This window comes from Malaya genurostris, chromosome 2 (genome assembly GCF_030247185.1).
Source record: "Malaya genurostris strain Urasoe2022 chromosome 2, Malgen_1.1, whole genome shotgun sequence".
Classification (NCBI taxonomy): Eukaryota; Metazoa; Arthropoda; class Insecta; order Diptera; family Culicidae; genus Malaya; species Malaya genurostris.
Window position 1 is genome coordinate 206947953 of NC_080571.1, and position 25376 is coordinate 206973328.

General features: G+C 35.9%; 1 protein-coding gene across 2 annotated transcripts in view; it reads left to right on the forward strand.

Moving 5' to 3' along the window:
- The window catches only part of LOC131427255 (uncharacterized), a 133457-nt gene extending 110656 nt beyond the window's left edge, over window positions 1-22801 (forward strand). For both annotated transcript variants that reach the window (XM_058590269.1, XM_058590270.1), the window contains 7 exons: window positions 18403-18574; window positions 18646-19027; window positions 19089-20034; window positions 20200-20501; window positions 20566-21039; window positions 21098-21258; window positions 21317-22801. In XM_058590269.1, coding sequence (XP_058446252.1) covers window positions 18403-18574; window positions 18646-19027; window positions 19089-20034; window positions 20200-20501; window positions 20566-21039; window positions 21098-21258; window positions 21317-21978 — 3099 coding nt within the window. In that variant the 3' untranslated portion in view covers window positions 21979-22801. The remainder of the gene's footprint in view (window positions 1-18402; window positions 18575-18645; window positions 19028-19088; window positions 20035-20199; window positions 20502-20565; window positions 21040-21097; window positions 21259-21316) is intronic.
- The last annotated feature ends 2575 nt before the right edge of the window (window positions 22802-25376 follow it).

The following is a 25376-nucleotide window of genomic DNA, read 5'->3' on the forward strand; positions in this document are numbered from 1 at the left end:
AATTGTCGCCTTTTACGACATGGAAGCAGGAACCCAGTGGATCTATTCTTGGTTCATTTTTTTTCCGCCGGATTCCACACGGCATCTAGGCTGGTACTGTCCGGAGAGAGCTAATAGGTACTATCAATCTCCTAGTGGACCCTAGCCTCTAGTTCTTAATTTTGCTCAAAACTGCCTACAAATTGTATTCTATTAAGTTGCTCGTTAAAACAACCGATGTCGGTTATATCGATTCCATATTACCGGTTTCGGAAGTTTCGGAAAAAGTGAACAAATACTGAATCGAGGCCCGGAAGACCGATTCTAATTCTTTATGAATGCCAAGTGACGCTAAATAAAGCACTCTCCCGTAGAAATTGCACCGTTGATTGTTTAAGCAGTGATGATTCTTCACATTTGCAAAACACTTACTAGATCAGGAACTTCTTTGTATATTTCGATGATAACTTCTTTCGAACATCCTCCGAAACATAAAACTTTTTGGCAATGAAGTATGCTTGCACAGGAAGTTATCATTTGACTGTCCATTGGACCACTTTTGCCATCACTTATTTCCTTCATACGAACACCCAAAAGTTCTTTAAAAGTTCTTATACTACATGGAATGAGAAGTCCCGGTCCTAACAAAGAAAAAGTCAATTTTTTACCGTTTTTCTATTCTTTTCTATTCTTCAGTATAATCTCCATCTATAGCGATACACTTGACCCATCGATCCTTCAACATTTTGATGCCTTCCATTTCTGCAATGACCTCAGCATTCGACGGAAATTTCTTTCTATAGAGAAACCTTTTTTATAGGTTTGGAAAGAAACCATAGTCGCGGGGGGCCAGGTCTGGAAAATACAAAGGATGGTGGACCAATCCGTATCACAAATCATTCAATTTCACCATTGCTTTTATGCAAGAATGCGCTGGTCCGTCTTTTTCCATAGCTTGATGAAAAACTAGAACTCGTCTGACACGATCAGCTGTTATGCAAACACTAGTAGATAGATTGTCATGAAATTTGGTATTGGACTAGAGGCTTGTTCTCAACAAAAATATACACGGTTCGAAATTATTCATGTCTTTTTTTGAGAGGCCCGGAACTTTCCATTTCATGTAGTAACACGAGATACAGTTGTATTTGAAATGTCAAGCTTTTTAGCGATCCATGGTATATTTTAATTGTAGATGTAAAGGAATGTTTCTATGACTGTATGAAAATTCGTGAAACTTGACAGGTATAAACAAAACACTTTAAATAAAACTTACTCAAATTTTGAGAATTATGTCCAATATTTATCACAGGTTTTAGTAAAGACGAAAATATTCCCTTCAACAAATTTTAGCTTGAACAATATTCTATCGATTGGTGAACAAAAATGCTTAGATGATGGCTTTGAATTTCTTTTAGAGTGTCAAAAATGTTATATATAAAAAAAACTTTGTTTTCATATCTTTTTTTGAATTTTTTTTAGTAAATTTGAAAATAAAATTCTTCTGTAAATTATAGCTTGTATCAAAATCAACCTATGAGAATACAAAACTACTTATCTATTACTTAGCATTTCTCAAAAATTACGGAGTATTTATAATATTCTAAAATTTCAGTAAAAATATCTACTTTTGCGATATTTTAAGAAAACTCAAAACTAAATTTTAATTTCCTATAGCTGGTATCAGATGCAATCTATTGATATATAAAAATACATATGTCAATTTAAAGATATGTCACAAATACAAAGTTTTTCATCACTAATGCTTGGATTTTTGATTTCGTTTATAATCGGAACTTATGTTAGTTATGTGTAATTGAAAAATATCGCAGCTCATTTATTTTATAAAGGATTTATCTGTCGAAACGTCATAAAAATCGTTTTCGGTTTAGTTTCATTCCACTAACCGCTCGAAAACCAAACTTTGCCGTCAAAAAATCGGACTACTAACGGCTGTGATAGGATCAGTCAAAATAACATTTCCCACTGTTTTTCAAAAGACTTTGGTTTGAATTTTTTTCTGATAACTTTTGGGTAAACAACTATATAATCATTATTATATTTCATTTTCAATAGATTTACCGTTCTAATAATGATAAAATTTTTTTTCAAACCGATCGTGATCTAGCGGAGATATACTCAGTCAAAATTAGCGTTCCCGCTTTTCAAGGTACCCTTGGTAAGCACAGAAAATCAAATTTACTCAAATAAAAATAATAAAAAACGTGCATGTTTTTACATGAACACGATTGATGCCAAACTGTACTCACTCAGCGTTGTCCAGCTAACCAACGATTGCCTTAATTGTGGGTTTATAAGACATTTAAGCTGTCCATTTTAGCCTCGGTCTCCCCTATGTTGTCCCGGGTTGGGGGTTCAATACATAGGACGCTGGTCTTACAAGCCAGTTGTCGTATGTTCGAGCCCCGACCTGGAAGGATTCTTAGTGTCAGTAGGATCCATAGTACTAGCCATGCAATGATTCTGTACGCTATATAAATCGGCTGCGAAGTCTGTTGAAACAGAAAGGCCATATTCCACAAAAGGAATGTAATACCAAGACTTTGACTTTGCTCCCCTATGTTTCTTTGTATCAGAGCAATACGATACTGAAGTTTAACTATATTTGACACCATTGAGTTTCCGGCGTGTTATTTCCATTTCAAACATTTGTTAATTTTCACGTCGTTTATTGATTTAGAAATTTTTTCAGATATTATTTTTGACCAATTTCATTCGCCTCCCAGGACCACTATCACTCGCATCGACGGCATTACAATTATTCACCCAGCGAACCGTGACTACGCTAGACTAGTTTTTCGGAACAGAGAAAACTGCTTGGTATCAGTCGCCCCGTAATTAATTTGCGTGACCTTTTCCAATTAATCAAAGGGTCGGCAAATAGTGCTTGGAAGTTGACTGTGATTCGTGAGGTTAGCAGACGACGAGATAAATACTTGACATTGAAACGATTTAATTGATTAATTTTTCTTCGTATGGCTAGGATAGTTCTGCGATGATAACGAGACAAAGAATGTGTGCCGTTTTTTGTATTACATGCGGAAACTAAGGGTTGAAAAAGTTGAAAATTTGATGACAGTAATATAAAATCATCTGATAATTGCAGTATGACACTGCATCAGACGATCGATATTCTACTAAAGGGGGTCAGCTAGTGTGACGACCACTCTTTAAGCCTATTTTAGGGATTTTTTTCTCAAAAAATTGTCAAATTAATTGTTATGTTTAATTTTTGGTTTGAATACATTTGAATAATCTGGAAATGGAATCGATCAACAGGACCACATATAAAGAGGAGCTTCACTGCTGCCATTTGAAATTGCAAATTTGCCCTAAAGTTTTGTAGAAATTTAAGCAGAAACTCTTAAATAGTTTTCGAGATATCACGGCAACAGCTTAAGCAAATCGTGTTTTGAGAAGAAACGCGTTCAACAGTTAAGTGGGTTAAGCACACTTCGTATACCTACATGTAACTTCGCGTGTAACTTTTCAACCACTTCAAATCTCGAAAAACTCTTTCACCCACGTTATAGGGGTTGGGGTCCACTAGGAGATTGATAGTACCCATTAGTTCTCTCCGGACAGTACCAGCCTAGATGCTGTGTGGAATCCGGCGGAAAAAAATGAACCAAGAATAGATCCACTGCTTCCATGTCGTAAAAGGTGACAATTGCAGGAGTTTCTTTTTCCTTTCAGTTATCATATATTTTCAATGTTTCACTTCTGATTACTCTATTTTACTAAATTATCTCTTCATTCAACAAATTCATCAATTTCCGTTTAGCTTCGGAGAAAAGTTTTATTTGGAATGTTATCTTCTTCCATGTTATGGATTGTCTTTAAGGATTATAAATTGAATGATAAAAATTGTCTTTAAGGATTATAAATTGAATATAACTATTGCGCAAATCCATATAACCAATTAATAATTTTAATAAATAATTAAAAGAATAAAGCGGAAATATTAAAGAATCGAGACGCGCGTGAAATCTGTTGACCTTTAATTGGTGATTTAAAATGATTTTATAACAACTGTTTAGAATATGTCAATGCAATGAATCAACTATTTTGTCTAAATCCTATTCACTCGTTTATTTTGTATCACGTAATTTCATTTATAAAAAATAGGGAAGTTTTTATTGTTTACGCGATAGTATTGCAAATTTTTCTTCAGTTTCCTCGAATAAGAGCTGTGAATCAAGACTTCCTGGGACTTCAATATACTGAATAAAACTGAATTTTTTACTAACAAATATCCTTTTCCCGTGACACTTCTGGAGTGCGCAGCAGTATATACGGCCTCTAGTAACAACAAGTGTTGGACTAACATCCCTTCCCATTCCTTAGACGATCTACGTTCGGGCCTGGCCGGTGCCGGTATTGATCAATGAATTCTGGGATTATCAGAAGATGTACATTGAAGGATGATTTACCAGTCCCAAGTCGAAACATCTAGGAACTCCCTGTACAATTTCAGCTTATCCCGATCAGTAACGGAGTAGCAACCAGGGGTGGTCCCTCAAGCCCACTTCAAATCTCGAAAAACCCTTTCACCCACGTTATGTATACATCTATCAGGCGTGATTTATGAAAAAATTAGAAAAACGATTTTTTTATCTGACACATTAGCTGATACTAATACTTCTCACAAAACAAGAATCCACCTCTCATAAAACAAGAATTCCTCTAAGTGTTGTTCGTTAATGCCGTAGAGAAAGTTGTTGTACCAAACCAGCAAATTGTCATTTGTGGATTTGTATTGTACGCCGTTCGCTTTGCATGAGAGAAATTTTCATTGAAATTCATGAAGTACCTCTCATCACCAATACATACAAACTATACGGTCCTTCTCAGAAAATTCAAAATTCTCAACGAATCATTTTCGAAAACAAAATATTACGCAATTTTGGAACACAATTTTGCAATATCAAACATGTGCCCTTTTCACAAAAATTGGTAGAACCTACAAGCTGGATATATTAGGACTCGAAGAAAAACCATTTCTAAAATTCAAAAATAAATATATGTCTTCGTAGGCTTAGGACGGAACTCGTAGAAAAACGTAGACTTCCACGAAACATCTTCCGCCCTCCATGTTAAGTCCACGTGCTTTATGTATGACCATATCGATATTTTTGTGTAAGCGACTTCTCCCCCTATCCCAATGCACAGTGATCCTAATTACTCCAAAACGCATTTTCTGTTTGCGCTTCTGAGGTTGATTTTGGACCCTAAATGCAGAATTCAGAAGAATTTTCGATCTCTTGTTATAATTAAAGTTATCATTAATCCACCTAGAAGTGAGACTTAAGATATAATTTGCCTACATTGCGTGATAGAGAACTCATTTCTTCGGAGAAGTTGTTGACCAGCTCGTGTTTTTCGCATATTCTTCGTTGTGTTTAGTTTTCATGAAATTATTTTAATGAATAAATTATTAAAAAATTTTAACTGCAAGACGAATAAAAGATAGAAATTGTATGAAACCTTAAAACTATTTTTTTCAACCTAAGCATGTGACAATCGATTAAGCATTTCATGAGATGTAAAAGTGAGTTCCCTGAAAAGCTTTTGTCGTTATTTATGGTACTTCAAGAAACGGTATTCAAATAAATTGAAAATAGTTTTGAGCCCATTTTTGAAGATTTTTTGGTATAGTCATCTTCTATGACGGTTTGAATTTTGAAAACAATTTTTGTTCATAATAAAATTTTTGGGTGATTAAAAAACAAGCAGTTTTTATGGGACCTTAAGACCTTTTATTTGAATGTTAGATGGACGAAATCGGTTCACCCATTTACTAGCAAAATGAGTGACATTATTTTAATTTCATTACTTATATCATCCTGTAGTTCCGGAACCAGAAGTCGGATAAAAACAAAATTCAAAAGCCTTGTATGGGATCATAGGGCTGTTCATATGAGTCTAAGTTTGTAGAAAGGATGTAAGAAGTTGTGTTCTTCTAGTAATAAAAATAAATATGAAATTGTTTTGAATTTGAAAACACTGCCATCTTTCTAATACATATGTCATGTTTGAACGATTATTTTGCCCAAAACGAACCTTGCTAAATTCGAAACTCCTACTACTGGAATCCCGATTAGATGATAATAACAGAATTTTAACAACTGGAGTAATTTATTTCAGAAATGTTTTGTAACAAATTTTGAAATATTTTTGCCTGGTAAGCTGTTAAAATAACAAAAATCATAACAAAAAGGACTCTAGCGGGAACAAAATCGTAACAGATTTTGAAAAGTTTGTATCACAATTATTATTGAATTTGATATAACTACAGAAGTCCGAAAGCAGAAATTTATAGCAATAGTTGTAATAAATTAGATAGCAAATTTAACACAGAAAAAATATATCACAGCCAACTTTTAGCATCGTTTCAACCCAAAATTGTAGAATGATTTTTTTTATTAAATGAATAATTTATTTAGTGATTTGGTTTCTTCTTTTAGTTCTTTGACATTCTGATCATTATATTTCGATATGAAGCAACGGAAGAACTCATTTTTTCAATTAATTAACTGTATCATGAGTCTTGCCAATGAAAATAGAACATCATATCTGATTTTGGTATTATATTGTTATCATAAGTTTTAACTTTCAACCGTTTTTAACACAAATTGTTATCCATATCAACTGTTGATATACTTGTGTTATGATTTTGTTATGTGCATCTGATCGGGATAAGGTCACTTACACAAAAACAATCGATATCTTCGTTAAAAATGGACGGATTTTAACAATCTATGGCTTCCCAAGTAGCATTTTAAGTTCCTGTCCTGTATTTTTCTACTGATTGTGCAATTTATCAAGCTAGTTAACATTACTATTCTAGTAACTGTTGTGTTATAGAAAAAGCGCATTTTTTCTGTGTGACACATATCTTTAAGTTCTTCCGTTATGACGAATATTTATTCATGAGCATAAACTTAGCGAGGCACCTCTCGCCGATGATAACGCAAATAGGTGAATAATTTGTTACTAATTAATTACGATAATTTTGAATTTGTTGCTCAATTTTGTTTGGGTACTTCGCTAAGTTCATATGAAGTTATCGAAACCACACTTTCAAATATGCTTCAAAACAAATCGTAGCCCAGTGAATAATTTGTTGCTAATTTGTTGCTAATTTGTTGCTAATTTGTTGCTAATTTGTTGCTAATTTGTTGCTAATTAGTTACGATAATTCTGTATTTGTTGCTCAATTATTTTTTATTTTTTTTAGTACTTCGCTCAGTTCATATGAAGTTAGCGAAGCCACACTTTCAAATATGCTTCAAAACAGACCGAAGCCCAGTTAATAATTTATTGCTAATTTGTTGCAAATAAGTGAATAATTTGTTGCTAATTAGATACAGTAATTTTGAATTTGTGGCTCAATTTTTTAATTTTTTTTTTTGAGTACTTCGCTAAGTTCATATGAAGTTAGCAAAGCTCCCTTCCAAATATGCTTCAAAACAGATCGAAGCCCAGTGAATAATTTGTTGCTAATTTGTTGCTAATTTGTTGCTAATTTGTTGCTAATTTGTTGCTAATTTGTTGCTAATTAGTTACGATAATTCTGTATTTGTTGCTCAATTATTTTTTATTTTTTTTAGTACTTCGCTCAGTTCATATGAAGTTAGCGAAGCCACACTTTCAAATATGCTTCAAAACAGACCGAAGCCCAGTTAATAATTTATTGCTAATTTGTTGCAAATAAGTGAATAATTTGTTGCTAATTAGATACAGTAATTTTGAATTTGTGGCTCAATTTTTTAATTTTTTTTTTTGAGTACTTCGCTAAGTTCATATGAAGTTAGCAAAGCTCCCTTCCAAATATGCTTCAAAACAGATCGAAGCCCAGTGAATAATTTGTTGCTAATTAGTCACGATAATTCTGAATTTGTTGCTCAATTTTGGTTTTTATTTTTTTGAGTACCTCGCTATATTCATATGAATTTAGCGAAGCCACACTTTCAAATATGCTGCAAAACAGATCGAAGCCCAGTGAATAATTTGTTCCTTATTAGTTACGATAATTTCAAATTTGTTGCTCAATTTAGCTTCTATTTGTTTGAGAACTTCGCTAAGTTCATATGAAGTTAACGACGTACTCAAGAAAATGAAAACAAAAATTGAGCAATAAATTCAAAATTACCGTAACTAATAAGCAACAAATTATTCACTGGGCTTCGATCTGTTTTAAAGCATATTTAAAAGAGAGATTCCGCTAACTTCATATGAACTTAGCGAAGTACTCAAAAAACTAAAAAAATAATTGAGCAACAAATTCAAAATTGCTGTAACTTATATGCAACAAATTAATAACAAATTATTCACTAATTAACAACAAATAAGCAACAAATTATTCACTTATTTGCGTTATCATCGTCGAGAGGTGCCTCGCTAAGTTCGTGTTCATTATTTATTCACAACGATTGCGCAACTGATACAAAACTCATGCGTCGATCCCAACACAAAGACAGTAATAAAATCAGCGAAAAAACAATTGTGAAACTAGTGAGAGCTAGTACGTAATGTAAACAAGAAATGGAATGACGTTTAGAAAAACATAACAAACTTAATTTCAAATGAATAAGTTTCTCATTTGATTTTCAATGCAACTGCTCGTTACACAAACATGGATCTTGTAAAATAATATGCACATGAAAAATGATAATGCTACAAATTGTAGAATTGATCTTTTGTGTTTTTGTAAATGAAAAACCAAACAACGAACTGCATTTTATGATGAAACATGTATTCTACGCTCGAAATTTTCAAGCGCCGTTGAATTGACGTGTTTTATTGATTGTACATCAATTTCTGTGAAAATAGCAGTCTATTATTTTTAATGAGGAGCTGTGGAATGGTGATTAAAATACGTGTATTCAAACATTCTTAAAAACGACTTCGATCAAACTAATGTTTCATTGATCCTGAAAAATCTCAAAATTAATTTTTCTTGATCATTTTCCAATATGGCATCGATGGTGAGAGTGAGTTGAATAGAAAATGGTTCACGAAACGTAATGACTTATATTATCTAAATAACAGGAAACATTACCATGTTAATACTTCGGAAAGAAATGCTCAACGTTTTGTTTTTTTTTAATCAGTTTAAATCTTCTTGTTGAATTAAACAACAATATAGTATAATCATTCATCTTAGCGGGCCCGACTTTTGCGATACGCACTGTAGGTACTATTTTGGTAAGCCCATGTGCTGTAGTTGCAAAAACAAGTTGCTCTAGCAGAAATATATAACCATGAGAGTAACTATGATGAACATAACTTTTCGTTCAATATCTTTAAAAAGTGATGTCAGGTCTGTTCATTTTTTTTCGCGAAATGAAAACCGAATACAAATTATCTGATTGTATTTTGTTTTCACTGCGACTTTTATGATAATATTCTCATGTCTGCAAGTATTGCGTTCATTTCAAACAGATAAATCTTACACAACTTTTTAAGCAAGTTTTGAATTTTATGTCACTGTTTTTCTAAAACTTAAGAAAACTGCACACACTGACCTAAAAATTTATGTTAGCTATGCGGACTCAGCAGAAAACTATTTTTTACAGTAAGGTTCTCAATTTGGCTTATCATTTTTTGGCTTGCGGAGAGCATCATTTCGCTAATTTTTCTTCCACAAGAGATTTAGAGCAATTTTAACGTACACGTACACATTTTTACACGGATTCCGGAATTAACACGGTTTTTATTTACACGGTTTTCGCATTTAACACGGTTTCTGATGAGAGTTTAAAAAGCACTTTAATTTGTTTTTTGAGAAAAAAAATTAAAAAGGATACAGGTTGTCTGTAAAAAAACGATCAAGAGAGCTAATTTAAAGTTTGAAAGTTAACTAAAATCATTCATCCAACAATTCATGGGAGTATTGACTGTCCTTCCATAAAATGATTAATCAGTTTTCAGGTCTTGAATCCCTGTCGTAAATTACTTCCGCTCAGTTGTGGTGTATGATGTCAGCATTGTCATTGATATCATCGAGAATTTCGTAGCGTTGAAGAACTAGTCGCATTTACTAATCTCTTCAACTCTTCATCATATCGAGCAGTACAGTATTTTATACCCATTTGAAAGATATAGCTCTAGTACTATTATGATGTATGCCAATGAACTGAGTTGTTTCAGCATCACATATAGTAATACCTTTTCTAATTTGATCCATATTTATCTCTATGAATTCTTCCCCTTTAACTCTGTCGCTGCGTACTTAGATCTTCATCCAATATCCATGTCTTCGCACTTAGTTTAATTGAAAATGACTGTTAAGATCGTTAGTGTTTATTACGCATCGCATTTCGGAATTTAAAAGAACTTATTCTCAAGCTTTATTTGTAGTGAAAGTGTTTAAGGGTGGTATTACCAGCACTTCACTTTAGTCGAACGTTCTAATTTGTACGTATTATCGTTCTTTTGAAAACTGAATGCATTATAAAGAATTAATTTGCTTATCGTATAACGCGTTTCCGAAGTGTTCTTATTTTAATTTGTCATCGAATGCGTTTTATCAAGTGTGACTAGACCCTTCTCGTATCCTCAGGCTAGTTTTAAGATTTCCGTTTTGATTGTGAAATAACAATAACATTTTCACAGTTATGTGCACCTTGTATAAATTTGGGGGTTAAAAAATAAGCTTATTTCCCCTTCAAATTATCAAAAACAAAACAAATTATCCAAAACAAAACAAACAAATATCAAACCTACGGTTTTTGGAATTATTTCGTCAAATTTCTCCACGCAGTTTTTTCTGCACGGTTTTCGCAATTAACACGGTTTGGTTTTACTCGGATTTTTTAGCACGGTACGTAACCCCCGTGTAAAAAGAGACCTTAGTGTATATTGTGTTTGATACACTCTGAGTTGGCTGCGAAGTCTGTTGAAACAGAAGGTCAAATTCCACTATAAGAATGTAATACCAAGGCTTTGCTTTTGGAAAATTTTTGATAAGTTGCACAATTGTAATAGGTACTCCCGTTTGTCATGACGATGTAAAAATTTTTGTAGAACTTCTATAATTGCTATTGAAACATGTACAAGTTGGTGATTTGCTGCACAATTATTTTAGATGTACTTAAAATTGTTCTACAGTGATTTTCTCGGTAGTATTGTGAAACTTGACAGTGATAAGTTGAACAACCGATTTTAATATGTTTAAAAATCTTTCTGAACATATCTAACATAAATAACCATTCTAACACAATTGTAGAACATCTTGAAATTTCAATAAGTTACATTAGCTATTACCGTGCGAAATCTAAGTCTAAAACCATATTCTATTTTCAAGGTTGATTGTGACAGATATTGTCAAAAATCTGAAAAATTTTGCATAAAACTTCGTATAACTCAAAAGTAAACATCCGATCTCAAAACCATTCAATAACGTTCAGGGTGACGCACAGTGGTCAAAAACTGGAAAAAGACGGTCAAAAGTCTGTACTAACTTTCACTTATTTTTGAGAGCTAACGTGTCTTCGAAGAAGTTTTACAAGATTATATTACGCTTCTTTTGAAAGTGGCACCTTAATTTTTGTTAAGGGGGTAGCACCAATTACGAATAAAAAAAAAATTTTTTTTTATCTCATTTTGAAGAAAAAAAACTTGTTTTAATCCACCTAGTGGTTTAATGATGCCTTCCTCATATCAATCATACCATCATATATAATACTGTGGTATTCTTCAAAATAATTTTCTTCGATTCTTATAAGAATAACCGAAATCGGTTTGTTTGACAGTCTACTGATGAAAACTGTAAATTTGAAAACATTTGAGGTCGATTTAGAAAATTTTTTAAGGTTTTTCCCCATTTTCAGTGATGGTATACAATTTTAACCCACTTTACCCTATATTTCCGGATCCGGAAGTCGGATCCGCATGAAATTCAGGAATTATGTATGGGACCACAGGACCTTTCATTTGAACCTAAGTTTGTGAAAATCGGTCGCGCCATTTATGAGAAAAGTTAGAACACATATTTTCTTTTTTTTTTTTGCACATTTTACCCCATAACTCCCGAACCGGAAGTGTCGGATTCAAATAATATTCAGGATTTGTTTAAGGAACCTCAACACTTTTCATTTGAATCTAAGTTTGTGAAAATCGGTTCAGCCATCTCTGAGAAAAGTTAGTGCACTTATTTTCACAATTTTTTGCACATTCTATCCCATAATACCGGAACCGGAAGTCGGATCCAAATAATATTCAGGAATTTTGTATGGAACCACAGACCTTTCATTTGAATCTAAGTTAGTGCAAAAAAACGTTACATACACACATACGCACATACACACACAGACATTTTGCGTACTCGACGAACTGAGCCGAATGGTATATGACACTCGGCCCTCTGGGCCTCGGTTCAAAAGTCAGTTTTCACAGTGATTGCATAACCTTTTTATATAAGAAAGGCAAAAACTATTAGATTGTTATGGAATTATGTCGATATATACAAACAATTGGAACTCCTTTAGAAACACTTGCTATATTTTCACGCCTATAGATTTCTTTACGATGATCTCTTAGTTGTAATAAATATCTGTGCCTGTCGAAAAATGACGATTCCCCAAAATTCATCACATTTTGCCACTAATTTCCCCACTTAGCAAACACTCTCTACAACTCCCCCAGCCGCCCCCCCCCCCTTCTCAACCTGTGAGCTGAAAGAATTACTTGTTCCAAGCTAGTTAATAATCTACTTAGTTGTTTCGGAGTTATGTTCGATCATATAAACAATTTATCCTTCAAATCCCCCTTCTATAAACTTCACATTGAGTCCCCTTTTTTGAGGCTCTCATTACATTTTCTTTCTACAAAGGGCATATTTGAGTTTTACAAAAAGCATGAATGGTCTTCAAGAAGTATTTATTCTCGCCCCCCTCCCTTCTTGCCGAGGACACTTGCTACACACTCTCCCCTCCAAAGAATATCTTTATGACCATCTCTGAAGAGCAACAAGTACATGTGGCATGTTTGATAGCAATCCGTGCAGTAGTGCCGGAGTTATTCCGTTACAAACTATCCCCCCCCCCTTTTTTTAAAGGCCCTTATTACACTTAAAGTCATCACTCCCCACGAATGCCCTTACAATCGTATCTATTAAGGGCTGAGGCCAGTGTGTTTTAGGGCGCTTAAGAGGGCTATTTTCACACTTCAAATCTGATTGTCTCAGAAACGGTGACGAATATCAAAAAACCCAACTGACAATCTCTTAGAAAATTAGTTTAGATTATTCTGTGAAAATTTCAGAATGATTTATTCAATTTAGCGCTCGGGAAAGTCTTTTTTCTGAAGAAAGAATTGCATAGCTAAAAACGCCGTCTTTCAATTTGTTCATTGAAAATCTCGCCTTGTTCATTGAAAATCTCGCATGGATCAAAAATCTATCCTGACAATATCTAGATAGATTAATTTAGATGCGATAACATATATGTTGTCGCGATAAAAATGAAGTGAAAGTTATTTTTGTGGAGGTAAGTCGATTTCTCCGGCTGCGCCATTTTTCCTGCTCCTGTTTCGTGGTAACGTAACGAAACATGAGAGAGAAATAAAATCTGCTCAAAAAGGTTGCCAAACAAGGGGTAGCATTCTTGGATTTTATATGATGTAGTCAAAATTGTAACCGAAAATATCAGAACTTTCTTAGCCACCCCGGCCACATTGAGAGTCATTTTGCACATTTGCGAGAGAGCAAGGAGAGAAATGTAATACGCACAGCGAGCCACGTGGTTTTACGCGACCTACTGGCCTCAGCCCTTACGGGTTTACTTATCTTCCGACACGAGCCTATATAATTCGATTGAGCTACAAGATGCGGAAATGAACAGGCCTCAGCCCTTAACTGTAGCAGGGAATACGCCTTGATAGGGAGTAGGTTACTGATTTCGGAACCATTTCGGATCCACATTATAGCGTGGCCACTGTTTAGTCGAATAAGTCATTTCGCCGAATGTGTTATTTTCGTCGAATGGGATAATTCTCCGAAGCAGTAATTTCTCCGAAAGAAACTTTCAACTGAAATAATAGTACACACTTCAAACGTGGTTTTGATTTCAGTGAAAATAAACCGAAAGAGTACGGCGAAGCAATATTCAGTTGAATCGGTAGACTATTTCCGAATTGTCGATAGTACGATGTAGCCATCGACCAAAATGGAGTTCGGTTCAGATATTGGATGAAAACTTATGAAGATGTTATGTACATAACCATGTTTTATTATTACACAAAGCAAATTACATATACATTGTACAAATTATAAAGTGAATAATAAGCTAATTGGATAATATAACTAGTCTAAGCTTCCTGGCTTTGATTTTTTTCTATAACTGCTTTTCCTTGTAACCCTGTTCTATTATTACACAAAGGGAATTATATATAAATTGTATAAATTATAAAATGAACAATAAGTAAATTGGATAATAAATCTAATCTAAGATTCTTGGTGTTGATTTTTTTCTCTCAGCGCATTTCCTTGTTCCAAAATGCTTACGCTAAACTTCAATGCTTCAATAATTGGTAATTCTCGTAGAATCCTGTCTAATTCTTGATGTAATTCTTTGAACATAAATGGAGTGGACCGAGAATTCGCAAGGTCTAGGGCGGAACAGGCAAGATTTACTAATGTGGCGTCTATGTTCATTCCATTTTTGTGTGATAATTCCTGTGAATGTTAAAAAATAGAATAGGATAGAGAATATTAATTATTGAAATTTCCTTACAGGATTATACGAAGCAAAGCAGGAATCAGTTGGATTACACGAGTCTGCAGGTTCATTTCGAGCCGTTGGAGCAGCTCCAACTTCCACGTTTTCTGACAAATCTTGTTTTAAAACGGGGAAACACCAATATTCTGGAATAACGCCAAGCGCATCCTCGAATTCCTCGCTACTACATTCGTTTGAATCTTCGTGTGTTGATGCCTTGATGGGTTGGACAACTCCAATATTGTTGTTAGCAGAAGCTACCGCTGGCTTATCTGAAACTATGAATTTAAAAAATTATGATCAAGTGTTACAATTTCTGATAATGACAAATTCTTACCTGCAGAAGTAGTACATTGCGATGCCAACGATGGTTTCTTATTCACGATAACAACTAAATAATGGAAGAATAAGAAATAAGAATATATTATCAATAAGTAAACTGGTAATGCTATATATGTGTGGTGAAAAGCAAATTGCGTTGGGGTTATCATTTTTGATGCCGGTTGAAAAACTGCGTCTAATAAACGATGGGACGAATTTGTCTTCATGATCGCGAACTGTTGCTCCGGTGGTGCGACTGACATCTCTACTGAATCGTTCCAGACTCTTTCTCCATCATGCGGATTACTTGCTAGAAAGGGTATATTTTCCTCTAGACAAGTCGCAACTTCATCATCTTTGCTGAGCTTCGATTCTACCCATGTCATAACAGCATGATCGCTATCCACTTTGACTAAATGACTCAAATTTCTGTTAACAATTGTATTTGAACATTCGTTTGCACTTGATGAACCCTGTGTCCGTAACAAAAGAAAAACGTTAGATTTTCATATCATTTCATTGAAATATATTGTACTTACATCATAGCCAATTATGAATTCGATTTCAAACCTCAGTCCAAACAAATTTATGAACTGACCCATTTGCACTCCTACTATACTCCAACACTTCACGCTATCGGGAAAGAAAACAGAAAATATACATTAGAAATTTAATTACCAATGAAATGTACAATTCAATATTTGTTATGCATAATATCCCAAAACCAAAGGGTAAATCAACTTATTGGTGTTTAAACTAGACATCAATTTAAATTATGCTTGGTATAAATTTTCTCTCTAAATTAAGATTTTCACTCCAAATCATTTCAGATTTTTTGTTTTGTCAGATGCTTGATGAAGAAAATATGTGAAATTTTTCATGATTCACACCGAAAATAAATGATAACGATACCTAAAGAAGACGGATGATGACATAAATCATTGAACGCACGAAACAGGAAAGACAACTGATCGTAGATCTATTCTTCTGGACCATTAACGTACATTTTTACCAAAAAGCACCTATCTATGGCCTTAATTAACGTTGTCACTTCCACTTCAATTCACTCACATATCACTTCACTTGATTTTACCTACTATAAATATCAGAAACAGTGAAGAGATCACTACATGATATAAAAAAATATCCGATTCTTCCAACACGATGTTCGTAATAATCGCCCTTATTCTTAATAACGTCGTTTTTCCCTCGTATTTCATTTGTATTCCCCATAACGCTAGCAAAATCAAAGGTAGCTATGATTCGATCGAACCACATTCGATCGAAAAATCAATACGTCGTTATTCAGAATAAGGGCGAATATTAAGCTCATCCAAGTAGCCATTTATTTTTAATTGAAATGACATCTGCATAAGAATGCATAAGTTTACTTGATTTCCAAAGTATAGCGATACAAACAATTTCCCAATAAAAACCAGTCCTATTAATTCAGCTAATGATTCAAAAGAAAAAGATAATTGAAACAATCATATTTGTTCAGAGCATATACCTTAACTTTATTGTAATAAACTGCAGTTAGGAATCGATGGAATAATTAACAAAACAACACCTAATGAAAATTTCTCATTTACTCCTGTACGCTTGCATTATCCTGTGCAGTCGGTATCTTCAGTCAATTCGGTTTTTTCTTTTTTCGAAGGATTGCTCAATAATAATTTTTCCAGGAAACTGTGGAAAGTTTCTCACATCAGCACATTCGCTCCGAAATCCGGAATCTGATCAGGAGTTCCTCCGCTTGGATCTTGATGAGAACAGTGGCCTTGTTCGTTTGAAGTAACATCCTGATAATGTAGTCTTGAATCCACATCCAAATACACCAAATCCATTCCTAAAAATATATCCTAAACACCTACGAGAGGTCGATTCATATATCGTAGAGCACCAGTGCTCTGAACAATATGAAGAATCGAACTCAACAATATTTAATATATTACAACCTACTAACCTCCAATCGTTTACCACACATTGGGCTACCACAAGAAAAACTTCATCAAGCTCTTGACTGTCTGAAGTCTTCATTTCCGTTCCGGATTCGCTCCGAAACACACACGCTGTATCGTTGGGAACTGCTTCCGGTCCTACGGAAGTAGTAAACGCCAGGAAAACACTGGCCACGATCACCAGTGGCACAAACACTGACCGCAAGCTATTATACATCACGGTTTCTTCAAACTCAAATAAACAATGACAAAATTTTCATCTGCTGACGTAACGGCGCCTACTGCGTTGGCTGTTGGAGAAGCGTTATGCGCGGCGGACAATACGCGAAGCGTTGCATTTTGCTACAGCGTTGGCGTCAAGCGATGCACTTAAACTGCATATATTTTGAAACGTACATAAACAGATGAGTTGTCCGGGTTAAGAAATTTTGTTTTTTCATCTCTCAATTATTGACCGAATATAGTCTTGTCGTTGTATAACAAGTGGCATTTTATAATAAAGGACATCTATAATAAATTGAATATGTAACTCCTAGTGTAAACAATTAATAAAGCGAGCCTAAAATTTAAAACTTTTCTATCGAATCGGCTATTTGGAATGGTAGTGATTAAAAATCAACATAATCCTAGTTTTGCTGTAAAGTCTTTTGAAAAGTAGTTGCATGGTGACTGCATCGAACACAATTTCACTCAGACATCGCGTTGAAAATATCAAACTGAATTTCCGATGTTCTTAAGGACAGTCTCGAATTGAAAGTTTTCGTTCTCTACTCTAGCCAAACATCGGAGAATATTCTTGAAGTTTATTCTCAATTTGATTCGTTTATGGTGCAAACTCCTCATTTGAACTTTTTTATTAGTATCCAAAGAACTACACGAGCGAAATTCCGATTCTAGAAATGAACAACGAATCATGGTTTGGAAAAAATAGTATATTTTCATGTTATGATAATACACTTTGTCTGAAAGCTCTCGGATAAAAAAAAGAGATAAAAATAGGTGTAGAATTCGCTCAAACTTTGGAAAATTTTTCCGAGGCCTGGAGGACCGAGTGTCAAATACCAATCGATTCAACACGACGAACTGAGCAAATGTCTGCGTGTGTCTGCATGTGAGTTCAGAAGAAAGAGGCGTAGATCTCAGAGATGGGCCAATTTTGGTTGGACTAGTTGAAAATGAACGGGCTTTCTGTCAGCCAGAACGCTACTGTTTGCGTTGTTTGATCCGTTGTTTATTTTTTGAGTTATAAAAAGTTGGATGTCAAAATTTGCAGTTTTTTAACAATATCTTTTTTAATTCAATTGAAAAGTTGCTTTTCACAGTGATTGCATAGCCTTTTTATGTGAAACAGGCGAAAAGTGGAGTATTGATCGTATTTGTATTTCGAACATTTTCAGGACCAACCACTGGCGCATCTCAAGGTACTGTTCATAGATAATGACACCATCGCCACTAACAGCCATGTACACTATCATTTGCTAAATGATACGTACGGATTATTCGAACCAAAATGTACCACCTTCGAATTAGCACAACCTGCTCCTATCAAGCAAACTGTTTTCGGCTGTGGTAAGACTTCTTCCATTTGTTTTTTTTTCAATAATAATAATAATAACAATCGAAACTTTTATTACATAAAGAACTAATCGCTCGGCAAACTGGTCTCTTCTCCAAGGACCGATATTGCGTTACATTGCAAGCAGTTGATGAGTCCGTACCAGAAAGCATCTCTCGAAGCTCGTTGGAGAACTGTACGATCTGCATGTTTGCAAACCATGAACGCATTCAGCTTCCACGGCCAGAGGCACTGATTAGTGGTGATAATCCGACAGTTTCTGACAGCAATAAAACACCGCGTGCAGGTGGAAAAAAGCGATCCAGCAACAAGAATGTATCAAAAAAACTGACGAATTTCGAATATCCAGATCGTGTCGTATTGTACACAACAACAACGCGATTTGCCCGAGTCGCTGTTCCAAACAATTTTCTGCTGCAAATGAATGACACCTCAGTAGATCTAGAGTAAGTTGTATTTCGGCGTAAGATAAATTTTCTGTTTCGGTAAATATTTCTTTTTTCACAGGTATCGTATTAAATTCAATCCACTGGACGCTTTCGGAATCACAAAGGTAGCAGGTATTATTTTCGTTATGAATTCAACAAGCCTCCAAAAGCAGCCAATCGGTATTACTCTTCCATTGACTGTGACCTGGCGAAATCATAGCGCCACAATTCACATAGAAATTCAATCCATTCCGGGAGCTTCGTGCAATGCCTCAACTGATCACTTCTGTTCCATTCATTCCGATCGGTCCAGTTGCACTTCGGGCTGTGGCATAGGTAGCCAAGAAGGCAACTGTCAATATAGAACGCCAGAGGAACTGACCGGAAACCCGTTTGCGGAGGCTAACCAATTTAGAGAAGACTATGCTACCTGCTCGCCTGATTTGCAGTACTGTCCGGACAATGTGTGCGACCCTCTCGAAGAAATGGCGTATCGAGATTCATTTCAAATATGCCCTCAAGATTGTGCTCCGACGAAAGAAATTCTCGGTTTGCACCATTCCGAACCTAGTAAATCAAGAGGCATTCATATGTCGGCTTCACCGTGCACATGCCGGGCAACCGGAAAATGCGATTGCACGCAGTCATTCGGGATCAAGAAGGAGTATCGAAAACCCAAAACGAAACCCACGTCAGCAGTTGCGACTACTACGACAGCGACGGAATCACTTCTAAATCGAACCGCTGGAGCATCATCACCAGCGGCCGCTAGGGATGGAAGCTACTATCACACCGGAATAATGAACGGACCGAATGCACCTTTTTATTTGCTGGCTATCGTGTTCATACCTATGATTGTAGCGATTATGATTGTGTTGTACTGTTTTACGCATAAAGTCAAACTAAAAAAGAAGCTCGCTGATGGAAACAACATATCTATGCGTATGGTGAGCAATGAAACCGAGGTGTTCAACATGGATCTGTCGCTGAACTCACGGATGAATGATATCAATTTTAAAATCGATGTAAGTATACAACATTGGAACAAAGTACAACTCGTCTCCATTAGAATGTACATGATGGAGACGAATGTTCTTTCCCTGCTACTGTGCTCACACTTTGACTGCCGTTTCTCACATCGTTGTCTGCGTTGTTGGCGTTGCTTCTAAATTTCTATTGATCAATTACAGTTCGACACGAAGTGGGAATTTCCCAGAGCCAATCTAATCCTAGACGAGACTCTTGGCGAGGGTGAATTTGGCAAGGTACTGAAAGGATATGCTACCGATCTGCCGGAAAAGCGTGGCATCACAACGGTGGCCGTTAAGATGCTCAAAACCGGCGCCAACTCCGTAGAACTGTTGGCCCTCCTATCCGAGTATCAACTTCTCCAGGAAGTTGCCCACCCGAATGTGATTCGTTTGCTCGGAGCTTGTACCAAAGGTGAATCTCCTTTATTGATCATGGAGTACTGTCAGTATGGATCTTTAAAGTAAGTGTGTTGTTGATCGGCATTTCGAAAATATAAGTTCACAGCATAATTCACTCTACCACAGGAACTACCTTCGATTGAGTCGAAAATTGGAGGATCTCAACCTGGCGGACTACGAGAACGCTATCGAACCGATTACAGTCAAGGACATCCTTTCGTTTGCCTGGCAAATTAGCAAGGGAATGGCCTACCTCACTGAAATTAAATTGGTTCACCGAGATTTGGCCGCTCGTAATGTGCTGTTGGCAGAAGGAAAAGTATGTAAAATATCGGACTTTGGATTGACACGCGACGTCTACGAAGACGATGCGTATTTGAAGAAAAGTAAAGATCGAGTGCCGGTTAAATGGATGGCACCGGAATCGTTGGCCGATCATATCTACACGACCAAAAGTGATGTTTGGGCATTTGGTGTACTCTGTTGGGAATTGATAACACTTGGTGCTTCTCCGTACCCTGGAATACCACCACAGAATTTGTACACCTTGTTAAAACAGGGCTATCGAATGGAGTGTCCCAAAAATTGTTCCGAGGAAATGTAAGATAGCTTTTAATCGCAGACATGATCTTCAGTGATTATCCGTTTCATTTTTCAGATACAGCATTGTGCGCTCATGCTGGACGGATGACCCAAAGCTTCGCCCTTCGTTCAAATTCTTGGCTGGCCAGTTTGAACAGTTACTAGGTCGCAGTGCCAAGTACGTGGACATGGAGCAGAACTCAATCTCCAACCCTGTTTACTGCGAGAATAGCGATGGTAAGTCGATCAATTGATGCACCCGGTACGACATGTGATAACCGTTTCTTGGTTCCAGAAACCGATGGCGCTAAAATCTCCTTTGTGAAAGAGGAACAAACACGTCTTGAATCTCTCTGGTGCACTCCTCAGTACGAACCGACAACGGACGGTATTACTGTGGATAGTTTCCGTTACCTCTCACCCATCACGGACAAAAAGGCCTTGCTGTTGCAAAGTTACGACACTCCCCGTCCATTAATTGAAACATCTACGATCGAACAGAAACTACGCTACGAAAACGACGTTCGACTACGGCCTAAGAAGATGTTGAACGGCGTCTATTTACCGTCCTCCACACCGACCGTTTACATCAACTCGACCAGTCACCCTAACCTGTTCTGCAATTCCATCGACGAGACATCTTTCATAGTCCCTACCGAGTATGACTCGCCTAGCAAGCAACCACGACGGGTGTCTTACTTGGACATGAACAAAAACAGTGTCAACCTGAATCTGGAAATCAACAATATTGTTGATAAAAAACAATCGAAAGATATTGCCTTCCGGTTTTCCAGTGTCGACAATAATCTGCAGATCATTGGCGCTCCTTCAGTCTTCATTCCTATAGAATCCGAAAACAACCACAACGCCGACTGTGGACGAGACGAGGTGGATTATCCCTTCAAAAAACCCAACGTCCAGGAAAAGCTAGCTGCAACCGTAACTTCGACTGTTTAGATAGAGAAAATCGGATTTCTGGAGATTGTTGAATTTTTTGAATCGTTTAACATTTTCCATTATTCGTAAAAGCGAGACTAAACCAGTAAGGCAAAAAGTTATGACTAAGTGGTCTTATATGAATGGAACCAAAATATTAGAAAAAAAGCAAATATTTGATATCAATATTACAATATAGATAATAAGAATGTACTCGTTACGCAGAGCTTAACGAAAGAGAGATTTGAAGAAGTGCGATGTTTGATTTTATATTATTTAGTTTTGTTAACTCTTTGTTTGTTAGTTGTAAACGTGAAAAGTTGATCTCATTTTCTATGTAATCGAATACCAAAAAAACCTCTGTTTACTTGCTACAGTTGGTAGATTTATGTTTTTCATGAACGCTATTTATTTTTATATGTTTAGAAACAAGAACAAATGTGCCATAAACTGTTACTGTACGTTTAGATAACTGGTGAAAATTCGTTGATTCCGGTCCTACAATCAGTTACTAAAGATCGTTTTTTTTTTGCGAAATCGTTTCTCCTTTTCCTTCTTGTCGTTCGCTCTATTTATCATCTTCTTCATTCCCAGAACGATGAGAGCGAATATTTGAAAACGATCAAAACGAGTTATCCACGAAAATATATTGAATGAAGGCTGGAACTAGCGATACGATACGATCATTCCTGAATGTATGTGTTATAGGACTATATAAAAGATGCAATCAATCTGTACAAGCCATCAGCACTGACGTACTCTTTAACTTTACAACCACAAAAACAGGATGTGAATAAATATTATTACAGCCATAAACTTTGTTTCAATGTGCCAATAAATTCCAAATGTTCGCGCTTACAGACATCGGATAAAAGAAACCTGTTTTAATCCACCTAATTGCGTGATGATGTCTTTCTCATGTGACTTGTATACTCAGCAATACAACTGTGGTATTCTTGAGAAAACTGCTCATTGAATAGAAACCGGAAGTAAGATCCATATCAAATTTCGAACAAATCTATGGAACAGTAGTACCTTTTATCTGAGTCTAAGTTTGTGGAAATCGGTCCATACACACATTGACATTTTACGTACTCGAAGAACTGAGTCGAATGGTATATGAAGCTCGGCCCTCCGGGACTCGATTCAAAAATTCGTTTTTCACAGTGATTGCATAGCCTTAGAATTTGAGAAAGGCAAAAACAAATTGCACCGAATGTCGTCTTATCATATCCAATTTCTGAAAATTTGTAATCGCGAGATTCTTGGAAGCGCCAAATGATTCATTGTATTCCGTAGCAATGAATTTCCAGGGCCGTCGAGAGAAAATTCGGGCCCGAGGGGACTGCAATACATAAAAATTTGAAAAAAACGGGAATATTATCAAAGAGAATTGTAAATACATTATTTTAACAAAATAATTTTATTTTTAATGTTTTGTTATGTTATGACAATAAAAAAAAACCCTAAAAAAGTCCGGGCACGGGGGGATTCCTCCCTTTCCCCCTCTCCTCTCGCAGGCCCTGTGAATTTCACATTAACTTTACCATTCTAGATTTGCACTGAACTGAGGATATTTACCTTCGATTTGTGAAGAAGAAATCCTAATAGTACTCTAGAAAACTTTTAGAGCCATTAGTACGGCTGATTTTGTGTGATGTTCCCCACCGTTGTCCTCTCGTCGTTGTTTTTTCACGAATGCAAACGACTAGCAGCTGTGACGTAATCGCACTTGTCGGAAGCGAAACTAGCTTTGAAAACGACACACAATACATGTGCTCGCAGTGGCGATAGAATCGAAACTGATCCAATTTTTGTTAGGAGGTTTTTTTTACGTGATTTCGTTTGTAGCTTTTTCACTAATGGTCGGTCCTAACGGCTATAGAAATAGCCGCATACAGAATTTTAATTTCGATTATTTCATTTCGGATTTGCATTTCATTGAAAGAAACTATCAGGATGCTGTACGGGACTCATTCCTGCCTTTCAGAAGGACCAAATTGTGGAACTCACTACGATTTTAAGCACTGTTCGGAACATTTTTCTCGAACGATCTGTTGTACAGCAGCAGATATTTTGTTCTCTTTCTCAAAACGCGTTCTGATTGGCTGGTGTTGAGACGTTTAAGTTGAAAAATTTCGATTCTCTTGGTAGATTATATAAATCCTTTCACAGATCACTGAGCTATGAGCTTTAAAAATACGAGAAAGCAATCGTGCCTTATGAATTATCCTCTTTGATACTCGTTTATACCAAACATTTTAGAAAAGTTTAATTTTGAATTATTTGAGATTGTGTCACACAACTGAAAATTTTATCATAAAATTGTGATCATATTTCCGATGGAATGTAGCAAAAATTATGTTGATACGTTAGACATAACAAGAGATATTCACGATTAAAAACTTATCACTCTCTCAGAGGGTAAATTTTGAAAAGGCGCCCAATAGTAAAGTAAGTCGTATTCACGACAAAACAATAGTGGGTCCGGTCTCTGAGACAGTAGCGCAACTAGAATAATGAGAATAATGGTAAAAATCCGGGTCGATCTGCGTCTTCCATCAACATTTGGCAACTTTGTCAAATGATATAGTTTGAAAGCGACTCGTAGTCATTGTATTTTGCGATTTTATAGTGTAAAATTCTAAATATTCTATCCGTACTTATTCCATCGTGTCCGGCAGTGCATCTGGTATCGTTAGTAGTTCAAACACTCGTCTGGTTTTCTACCGCATCTACGCATTTTGCTGTTTTTTCGGTCAACTTGTTGTGTTCTTGGCGCACTACCGACCGTTAGCACCAATACCAGTCAATTGCGTCATCTAATCATCCGCTCATCAACGTAGCTTGATCAAAGCAAACATGGCAAAAGAGCAATGCGGAGAGTGTCACCAAATACAAATAATAATACCCCTAGGTCCCTTACAAATGGATCGTCAATATTTGGTTCAACCGACTGAACAAGTTAGCCTAGCCCTTTCTCCTATTCGGTTAAGACAAGTTAAAATTATTGTAAATGTTACTAACTGGCAACATTTGGTAATGTTGCTATGGCTATGTTAGTCTTATTATTTTCACATAAACAATCTCCCATGCTCAGACCAACGACGGATGTTTTGTTCTATGAACTTTTAGGTAAGTTGGCTCAAATTTTTCCTAAATTGTTTAAAAATAGTTTGTTTCGTTTCTAGGATCCCAGAATACGTTGCTGGGTCAACCATAAGTTTTTTGTAGGATTAGTCTGCTTATAATGATATTTTTCGCGTGCGTTTTTCATTAACGCGTGCAATCGTTAAATCGATTTTAACATAACCAGCGATTGTGAGGTACAACGTACCATACTAGAACTGCTAAATAAACCGGAACGGGTAGTTCTACAGCTGAAATACAACAGCCAGTTGATAAAGTCCCTCTCTTGT